We start from the raw sequence: 10,748 nt of genomic DNA, 5'->3' as shown, positions 1-10,748 counted from the left end.
ATATTTACCCATGAAAAATTTTTAATTTCCCATCTTACGTTTCAAGAGACACGTCTCTAGTAAAGAAATGAAAAACACAGAACAGTCAATGGTAGGAAGCGAAGAGGTGACGTTCTTCCTTATTTAAATTTTTTTCACTTGCATCAGTTTGATAAACTGCACTCTCCAGACTCCAGATTGTGATATGTTTTAGTGTATATTAGCATGCCTTCCTCTGAATTTTTATTTGATATTACTGCACAGGAACTGAACTGTGTTTTAAATAAGTGTGAGGAGTTCGACTGCCTTACTGTTCTTTTCATGGAAAAGTTTTTTTTTTTAAATTGAAAGCACAAATTAAACTTGCTTTTAGTATAGAGGGAAATCTAAAGGCTGGTTGTATATACTATAGTAGGAATGATGACGATAATGACATGCCAGCACCATTCTTTAATACAGCATTTAACCAGTCAAGTTTTGATAGTAATGAGCTTCAAAAGGTTTTAACTTATCAGTTTCATTAGTTAATCTCAGGGGGACAGTGAGTCTTCTCTTAAATGTGGTAATTCTGATCTTACCTGCCCAGTTGCTAACCTAACTAATCAACTTGGGTCTAGTGGCATTGCTCCATTCAGTAAGGGTTCTGAATATTCTCTGTGCCTTACAGATTTGAGATCCTCTCAGAGAGCCTTGAATTCTTTATCTACTTTAGACCCTTCTGCTGCTAAATCCTTGCATTCTTGTAATCCTAGTTGCTCTTTTATAAAACTAGATTGTAAGGCAAAAGACAGAGTTGGTAGTCTGGATTCCAATATCTCTCAGCTTGTTGAAGTAAGAGTTCTTATTTTCAAACTCTGTGTTGACAAATAAATTGTAATTATAATTCTTTATTATATTTATTATATATATAACTTATTTATATTTCATATACATTACTGTATAACTATAATGGACAACACTGTTTCATATGTGGATGGCATGAAGTATTGTATAATTCCCTGAAATTTCGGCTAGTCAATCAGTTGCTTCATGTTTCGGATGGCAGTGCACTTCATTTAGCAAGAAAAGGTTCTTTTTGTACTTGTTGAAGAATTGGTAATGTTACTCCATATGGTAAATGTGTTTGTATTAGCTCTTTCCCAGCTGAGAATTGCCAAGTTTCCATAACTCGCATATCTAAACATTAGTTTTTTAATGTCTTTTGGCTAAACATGTAAATAGGTATGCTAAAGTTAATGAACTGTTCCCTGGTTTGCAATTTGGCTATTGCAAAGGCCTTGGAGCTTATGATGCCCTTCTTACAATTTTCAATGCCCTACAAAAAACCCTTAATTGTGTTCAGGAAGTTTGCATGATTGGCCTTGATTTTCTTGCACCCTTTCACCATGTTAATCATGAGGCCCTTGTTTTTAAACTTAAATAGATGGCACTATAGTGAAAATAGGAATGTGAAATCTGGTGTTCTTAGCTCATCATTTTTCATACTATATACACATATGTGGTTTGGCTTAGAAAAAAAGCTCATTGCATCAGCAGATAATGGTACTCTCTCTGCATCAATTCCATATCTTGAATGTAGATCTGGGTTTGCTGAATCCCTTAACAGAGATCTAACTAAAATTAGTGCATGGTGCAAATTGTGAGGCATGAAGTTGAATCCTAACAAAACTGAAAGTATGTATTATTATTATTAGAAGCTAAGCTACAGGGCACCAGCTACCTGTTGAGATACTACCGCTAGAGAGTTATGGGGTCTTTTGATTGGCCGGACAGTACTACATTGGATCCTTCTCTCTGGTTACGGTTCATTTTCCCTCTGCTTACACACACACACATACACGCACACACACATACACACACACACACACACACACACACCGAATAGTCTGGCCTATTCTTTAAATATTCTCCTCTGTCCTCATACGCGTATTCAGTGGCCACTTTCCTCTTGGTATGGGTAGAAGAGAGACTTTAGCTATGGTAAGCAGTTCTTCTAGGAGTACACTCCAAAATCAAACCATTATTCTTTAGTCGTGGGTATTGCCATAGCCTCTGCACCATGGTCTTCCACTGTCTTGGGTTAGAGTTCTCTTGCTTGAGAGTATTCTCTGGCACACTATTCTATTTTATTTCTCTTGCTCTGTTTTTGTTAAAGTTTTTATAGTACTGTACCATCTTATAAATAGCACTAGGTATGCAGCTAGTTCTAACAGTCTTGCTTTCTCCATCATAAGGCCCAATACTACACAATATTCTAGAAGTTTTATTCCAACTGTGACCAGATTGTGAACTGATCTCCCTTGTCAGGTACTGTAGTTGAATCGATGGAACTTCAGTTCAACCTTGCAATAAATATTTTTATGTTGAACAGGCTGATGCGAGTCTCTCTTCGCACTTTATATATACGTGTTAGTTGTAGCACATTGGGATTGGGAGTTTTAACAGCTCTCTTGCCCACGTATCCTACCCTTACCTTATCCTTCGAGACAAGGTTAACTCAATTCGGGGAAGGATAACCATGTCTTGTTATTAACACGTCCCTGATTTATACACGATATCTCTCGGTATATTCACTTTGGAGGTTGGAACTCCATGGATACCGCTTAAGATAAACTTTCTCTGGTGTATCACTCGCAGAAATATCCCAAATAGAAGCTTCCAATGAGGAACTTCTATGTAGATACGAAATTAATTGGTTCCAGAGTGGCCTTTGTGTTGTGATTTTTTCGCATGATGATTCACGTTTTACATGTAAATCACCTAATTCGTTCCAGGCTCTACAAAAACATATTAAATTCTATAATAAAGCTATAACCACAGGGAAATACAATAAAATACATGTGAATTATTCAATATGCCTAACCTAACTGTTAATACAGTACCTGCAAATAAAGTATTTATTAGAACATAATGTAATAATGAATGGAAAATAATACAATACTGTACATGTACGGAATATACAATACTGTACATGTACGAAATATACAGTACCGTATGTACTGTACTATTATTATAGTCACCCTTACTATAGAAAGGTACGTTTTATAATATGCATAACAACCCGTTTTCTTCAACTCGAGAATATTTTTAGCAGTAACTATTTACTTGTAATACAATTAATATTCATTGGTGGTACGTCAATAAATAACCTACCTACTTTTTTACACACTCCTAATACAAGCAAGATTCATTGATGTTAATATGTACGTAAACTTGCTTTGTAAAATGAATAAACTTAATTGCTCAGAAAATAGTTTTCTTAACTTATTTATTTACCCAAATAAAAGAAAAACATATCGCTAATGTTTTGATATGCGTGGTAGCGTAGTGCCGACGTACATACAATGCAGTACAGTACTATTCATTGTGTGTTTTAATTTAAAGATGTACTTATTGGTATAGAATTAATTGTAAATAAATAATTATGACATTAAAAGGAAAAAAATTGTTACGATATGTTATTTACGGAAATGAAAGAAAAATATATAGCTAATGTGTTTGATATGTGTAGTAGCATTGTGCTTTCGTACATACAATAGTTCTGTTCATTGTGTAATTTTATTTTTAAAATGTTCTTATTGATATAAAATTAATTGTAAATAAATCATGATATTAAAAGGATAAAATATATGCTATGATCTGTTGTTTATTTCCCGAAATGAAAGAAAAAATATATCGCTGATGTTTTGATATCAGTAGCTTTGTGCATACATGCATACCCACAATACAGTATAGTTCATTGTGTATTTATTGATATAAAATAGGAGAGCAGGATCTTACGGCAGTAAGTGGCATCAAGGTAGGGAGATAACCATTGGGAAAACAGGACGATGATGGCGAGATTACAGTTTGGTGGCGTGCGGAAATTTTAAATTATTCTTGGCCCCGGGTGAATCTCGTTTCTTATCATGAAAATTTCTTTGTATTATGAAGCAAATAAATCTTTGCATCTCGTTTCTTATGAATTTTTCTCATACAGAAACTTTTGTATCAAGAAGCATCACTGTATATAAATTATTTCCTTATTTCCTTGCCTCACTGGGACATTTTTTAAATTTGAGGATAAATGTTGATAAACCAAGCTTTAGAGAAGTAATATAAACATCGGGTAAGTATAGAAATAAGAGATTTTAGTATTAAAATTCTATTGCTGTTTTTACAATATTTTGTTTGTAATATTAAAGTATTTTTATGCTTGTTATTGTGAACCGTATGTATGCATGTATGTATTTATACATATACATATATTCATGTACATATATTTTCTGTATTTTCTCAGTGCCATCCAATTGAAGATCCTGCAGCATACATATCAGCTTGTCAGTTGGATTCTTGCAATAGTCTGGACCCCCAGGAAGTTGCATGTCAAAGTATTAAGGCTTATGCTAGACGATGTACTGAATTTGATGTTTGCTTGGACTGGAGATCTGAAGATCTGTGTCCAAAACTTGCCCTGAAGGTTTGCTAATCTTTGTAATTTGTACTGCAATATTATTCATATGTTTTTATTTTAGACCAGCAAGTGAAATAACTTGAAACTTATTTCCTGTTTCTTTTTAAAGGTCTTGAATATCAGCAGTGTGGGCCGGGATGTGTACGTACCTGTGATAACTATGAGGAGCTTGACAAAAACCCAGATTCTTGCCCCATATCACCAGTTGATGGTTGTTTCTGCCCAAATGATATGGTAAGGATCTTTCTTATATTAAGTTTATACCGACAACATAAATGTGGTAACAAACATATGTAAATATGATGAAAAATGTGAAAACATTACATACAAGTGTATATGTTCCCATGATATGATGGAGTTTTAGTGGTTGTTGCCATATTTTTTTTTTTTTAAACAGTGTTAGTCCTGTTTTTGCAAGTGCAAAACATTTAACATCCAGGAATAATTGTAGGAATCTATCAAAATTAACTAATTACAATGAAACTTTTGACATATGGCATTGTTGAGGCTTAAAGATTGCTGGATTGCTAATGTAACTCATTCCTTTGGCTATTTCTTTATTTCCATAAGTGAACCATAAGAAAAGATCTAAATCTTGCCTAACCATTCATTATCACTCATGAATTGTAAATAAAAACTAAACTAACCAAATACTTTCAACTCCTTTTGAGTTCATTCACAACTCTGCTCAAAGAATTTTCATGTGTGTACTTTCTAGTGGCTGATGCAATACTTTGCTGTGTAATAACAAAGTAGAAGTGGTAGTAGGCTAATACATGATGTCAAATCAATTGAGCAATTTAATTACAGCAGACTTTACAAAAGAAATACTGAAGGCTAACCCTTTAAGAGCTCTTGTAATAGATATTTATACAGTGCAGTGTTACATTTAGCAGAACTAGATTACAAACTAGATTACAGCACAGAACAAAACTTTGGAAGGTGGTATATGCAAATCCCAATATCTAAGTCGTAACATAAACTTATGTTTATTAATACATTTTCATACTTCCTTGTGACCAATCTTATAATTCTAACGAACAGGCCTCAGTTAACTTTGATATTTTTTTTAGTATTTACCTGATTTTCCTCCTTTCCTTTCACATATAGAATTTCTTAAGTTCAATTTTCTTACAGTATTTAGAATTCGTGGTTTACAATTGGGAACCAATTTATGGTAAAATGTATACAATTGACAATGACCTTGTATTGCCTAATTGCCATTGAACTTTCTACTGTACAATGTGTTAGCAGTAGTCATTCATTACTGTCAGTTTGTACATTATTTCCAGCTGGTTAATTGGCTATTGTTTAGAAGGGAAAAAATTCTTACTTAGCATAATAGAAAAGGAATGCTATATGCTATATATTATTATCGAAAGTAACAAGATGGATTAAAAAAGAACGCTGTAGCATTTTTGCCATTTTATCTGTGTTTTATTTTCAAGATCTCTTTGCTAAACAATTATACATTACTACCAAATAAATGGATAAATGAGATAAAACTACATACTGAGGGCACTAATTTGTTTTGGGGGCTGATAGGTCTAGATGCCATTTGGCTATTTTTTCACAAATGCTGCTAGCCAGTTTGGCATTTTCCATCCATATGTTTATTTGGAAACTGATCACAAAGTTTAGCAGTTAAAATAGAGCACTTGATTAAATGTACGCCCTCTTAAAGCATTTTGAAATTAGCAAAGAAAAAGACAAGTTACAGTATTTAGTTATCAATTTGTTTATAAAAATTGAGGATGATTACTACTTTCAATACTTTGCATCCATGTCTGCTTCAAATTTTAAGTGATAAGATCTATAAAAACATCATGAAATTTTCATCAGAATGTAAATTAGAGATTTGTGAACCTGCCATTATAGGGATATACTGAAATCAGAAAAAATCCTTAATGCAAAATAGTTCTGGTCGAGGAATTGTGGATAAGAAACTCTCAGCCTGTACCTTACCATATGTTTTACTCATATTTTAAAAAAATTCTTAGCATATAATTCAACTTCTTTCCCATGTGCTGCATTCACATTTTCAGAATAGACCTTTTAACAATTTCAGGTTTTAGGCAAAGGTGTCTGTGTTAACATCAGCTATTGTACTACTTGTGATGATGAAGGGCACAGAGTTGGTGATGTATGGAAAACAGACTCATGCACCACATGCCAGTGCAATGAACATGGTAGCACTTGTAGTACAAGGACTTGTCCCGAGGATCCCATCTGTGATGAAGGATACATTATTGCCGAGGTACATAAATACAGTATTCTTATTGTATGCATCCCAAAATTTTGTATGTAAGACTTTTTCTGACTTGGTTAGATACCAAGACACTGGCAATTGTATACAGAAGAAAAACTATTTTCTTTTTTCACAAAAAATTATATGTAAGACTCTCCTTTTCTGAATTGGTTATGTACCAGACACTGGCAATTGTATACAGATGAAAAACTACCTTCTTTTTGTTTTTGACTACAAACTTTTACATACAACTCTACATTTCTGAATTGGCTAGGTACCAGACTGGTGATTGTATGTGGCTGAAAAATATCTTCTTTTTGCCCACAAACTTATATGTAAGACTAATTTTCTGAATTTGTTAGATACCAGACACAGGTGATGAATGCTGTGGTCCAAGAAAGAAATGTAAGGTAAGACCTGTCGAGAACTGCACAATTCCATCTGTGCCTGAATCTGATTGCGGCTATGGAAAAGTATCTCAGCTGATTGAAGCTCCTGGTAAATGCCCACAGTATGCATGTGTATGTCTCAATCCCGAGGACTGCCCACAAGTAGTTGTACCTGAAGAAGACCCCAATCCAGGTAAGCTCCTGTTAATCTTTTTATGAGTGAAGAAAATCTTTACTTTATTCTTGTGACAGTAACTGAAGAAACTTTTATACAGTTTTGCTTCTTCAAATAATAAAACTTGTAATGTCATCTAAAAATACTCCTGCAGGTGAAGAATGGGTTTTGGATGAGAGTGGATGCTGTCCTCGGTATGTAACAAAATGCAGTGGTGAATGTCCTAAGGAAGAATGTCCAGAATTCTACAATCTCATAGAACAACCATTAAAAGAAGGTCAATGCTGTCCATCAATAATTTGTGGTAAGTACCATGTGTTTTCATTCATATGACACTATCATACTGCATATTAAGTAATTTGCAATCATAAGATTATTGGGAAATTCTATATATGTTGTGTTTTGCAACTTCTATTCATATCTCCCTATAAACCGTGTTAAAATTTGACATTATTCATTAATTGCTTTACTTGATTATACAATTTAGAACAGTTAAGGTAGTTTTTCCCCACACCATAAACCCTCATTCTGTAATTTTTGCATATTTTCTTTAGAAATACCCAAGGACGCTTGCATATATGAGAATCGCTTCGAGGTCACTTCGATTGGCTTCCAGAGAGAACTGACTGAAGAAGAAGAACCAGAAAAGAAATTGTATAAGGTACAAGTCATGGACTTTTTATTTCCTCTTTTTTTCTCTTTCTTTTTTCAATTTGCTCTCCATTAATTCAGAATCTTGAAATAAAGTGAATACATTTTAAAATCAAACTTCCAGATTGGCGAGTCATGGGAAGATGGCCTGTGCTTAAAGTGCAAGTGTGTTATGGGTAGTAAAGGATCAGCTAATCATCAGTGTAGTGAGCAGGTCTGCACCACCCTCAACAACCATCCAGATAAAGGAAACTATCAGTTAGATTTGGTTGAAACAGCTGGGCAGTGCTGTCCTTCCATTGTTAGAACAGCATGCATTGATGACTACGAAGTCATAGAGGTAATTACTGTACCTTTTTATCTACTTTCTCATACTATACAACACAAGTTGGGGTAATGTTAGTTTGCTATTAGAAAAAACTAATGTAAGTTTTCTAATAGTTTGGTACTACGTTACAAACAGTATTGGCATCAGTCCAGCATTACACATAAGTTATTGAGATAATCAATTTTTCTGTAGGAGACACCCAAATACAGTATAGAGTAAAATTTATTTTTTAAGAAGCAAAATGACCCAGAAACATTCAAAATAGTACCAGTAATTTTGATTTTAGTTGGTTAAAGACTCGAATATTCATTGTTTTGAGGTCATTGATTATTATATGACAACTTATATATTTTTTTTTTTTGTAAATATTCTATTTACCGAGGCACTTCCCTCAATTTTGGCGGTAGCCGACATAAAAAAAAAAGAACAAAAAGGGACCTTTCCTCTCTTCGCTCCTCCCAGTCTGACAAGGGACTCAGCCGAGTTTGGCTGGTACTGCTAGGGTGCCACAGCCCACCTTCCCCCGCTATACACCACAAATGAAGTTTCATATGCCAAATCCCCTAAATTGTAATAAAATATATTACAATTACCTTATTTGGTATTCTGAAAATTTTTACGCTATATTATGTAATTTCCTTAGGTGGGAAGCAGACTGGATGACCCTCTGAATGGATGCCGCAGTGTGGAATGCGTGAAGACAGCTGAGGGTACTGTGGAAAAAATAGAGCAGATCTTTTCTTGTGACGAGTCGTGTTCTCTTGGATGGGTCTATGAACCTTCGCCACTTTATCCCACACAGTGCTGTGGCTCATGTGTCCAGATAACAGAATATTGTATTATTTTTTCGCTTAGCTTATTTATTTATTGCATATGCTTTGTTTATAAAGGAACATGTTTTTTTGCATTATCTAACTTTTTTTCTACTAAGTAGTTCAGGAATAGAGTACTGTACCTATTCCCTTTATATAAGAAATATAATGTTAGATCTTTAGCATTTTAATTCACCTTCGCCATAAGGAAAACTTTCCAAGTAGCCTAATGAAATTTTGATGAATTAATGTTTAAGGATTGTTACTCTATATTTTCAACATTCGTTCCACTTTAAAACGGAATCATTACAGCCCTTTTGATGTAATTTCTAAAGATTTTTATTGTTTATCATTCATTAAATTTCCGTAAGATGTAACACTCACAAAGTGCTTTGTGTAGAACCACAGATGGTACCAAGGGGCTTTTGCTGTGATCCTTTTGCCACTTTATACAATGATTTATGTCATTTTAGTTTCATAATTAAGGATACTCGTGCCAGGAGTTAGAATTCTGGAGACCTATGGTCAATTCTCTGGGAGTATCACTGTAGCCAAATATCCCTTTGAAAGCTGTCTAAAGGAACCTTCCGTCAGGACGACATGGCCATATCACCCAAAAATAGATTTTTCGCTTTGCTCAAAATCCATTATTTTGGAGAGTTCTCCTAGAAGAGCTGCTTACCATAGCTAAAGAGTCTCTTCTATCCTTACCAAGTGGAAAGTAGCCACTGAACAATTATTTCAAACTCTGAATCATTCAAATCATGTGCACCATTGTATCATCATGTCCTTCCCGTTTCATTTGAAAGCAAAACCACCATTTTCTGTGAGCTTTGGCCAAAGAAGAATTGGTGGGTAATTTCAATATTGTCAGGTGTATGAAGATACATATGAATGTGTAAAAAATAAGCCATACTATTCTGTGTATGTGTGGGCAAAGGAGAAATAAGCCATGCAATGTAGCACTGTCTGGCCAATCAAAGGATCCAATAATCCTCTAGTGGTAGTATCTCAACCAAGTGACCAGACAAGAGATGTTGGAAGTGTTGAAGGGCTGCCTTCAGTTCCAGGAGGTGTATGTGGCATTTCCAATCGGGGTCAGACCATAGCCCGGAGGCCATGTGCTGTTACAGGTGAGTTCCCCCCTCCCCCTTCTTTTGATGCGTCCGTGAAGAGCATCAAATCCAGGGGAGGAGAAAGAAGGTCTAACCATTGGTAGAGGTTGGAGTCTTGCATCCAGCATCCAAAGTCTTTGTTGCTGTCTGATCTTATCAGAACATATGTTTCTGGAGGGTCCCTGCACTGAGACCTTAGGGTTTTCAGTTGCCATTGAAGTGACCAAATGTGAAGACGACCATTGTAGACCAAGAGGTCCAAGGCTATTAGGTGTCCCAACAGTTGTTGCCATCAATGGGCTGGCAATGAATGACGCATGAGAAAGGGTTGAGCCGTTTTCTTGAGCCTTACAATTCTTCTCTGAGATGGAAAGCTCTTTCCCATTCAGGTATGGATGTGCATTCCTAGATATACCAGTTCTTGTTTGGGCTGTATTGATGACTTCTTGAGATTTACTACAACCTCCAGATCATGGTAAAACTCGAGAAGCATGTCTTTGTGTAGGAGATTGGTCTCCACCGAGTCAGCCAGAATAAATCAGTTGTCCAGATAACAGAGGTGATGGATGCCATTAGTGTGGGCCCAAACTCAGACTAA

The 10,748-nt window shown here is 35.0% G+C and overlaps 1 protein-coding gene across 1 annotated transcript; it reads left to right on the top strand.

Moving 5' to 3' along the window:
• Nucleotides 1-4,544: 4,544 nt before the first annotated feature.
• LOC137643034 (hemocytin-like) lies at nucleotides 4,545-9,516 on the top strand. The gene is made up of 8 exons (XM_068375885.1): nucleotides 4,545-4,666; nucleotides 6,501-6,689; nucleotides 7,043-7,262; nucleotides 7,399-7,548; nucleotides 7,799-7,905; nucleotides 8,020-8,235; nucleotides 8,867-9,059; nucleotides 9,509-9,516. Exons 1-8 carry the CDS (start codon nucleotides 4,664-4,666, stop codon nucleotides 9,514-9,516), a joined length of 1,086 nt encoding a protein of 361 aa, XP_068231986.1. The 5' UTR covers nucleotides 4,545-4,663.
• The last annotated feature ends 1,232 nt before the right edge of the window (nucleotides 9,517-10,748 follow it).

Source organism: Palaemon carinicauda, chromosome 6 (assembly GCF_036898095.1).
Source record: "Palaemon carinicauda isolate YSFRI2023 chromosome 6, ASM3689809v2, whole genome shotgun sequence".
NCBI lineage: Eukaryota > Metazoa > Arthropoda > Malacostraca > Decapoda > Palaemonidae > Palaemon > Palaemon carinicauda.
Note: the sequence above shows the minus strand (reverse complement) of the source record. Positions and strands in the feature narration are given on the sequence as shown.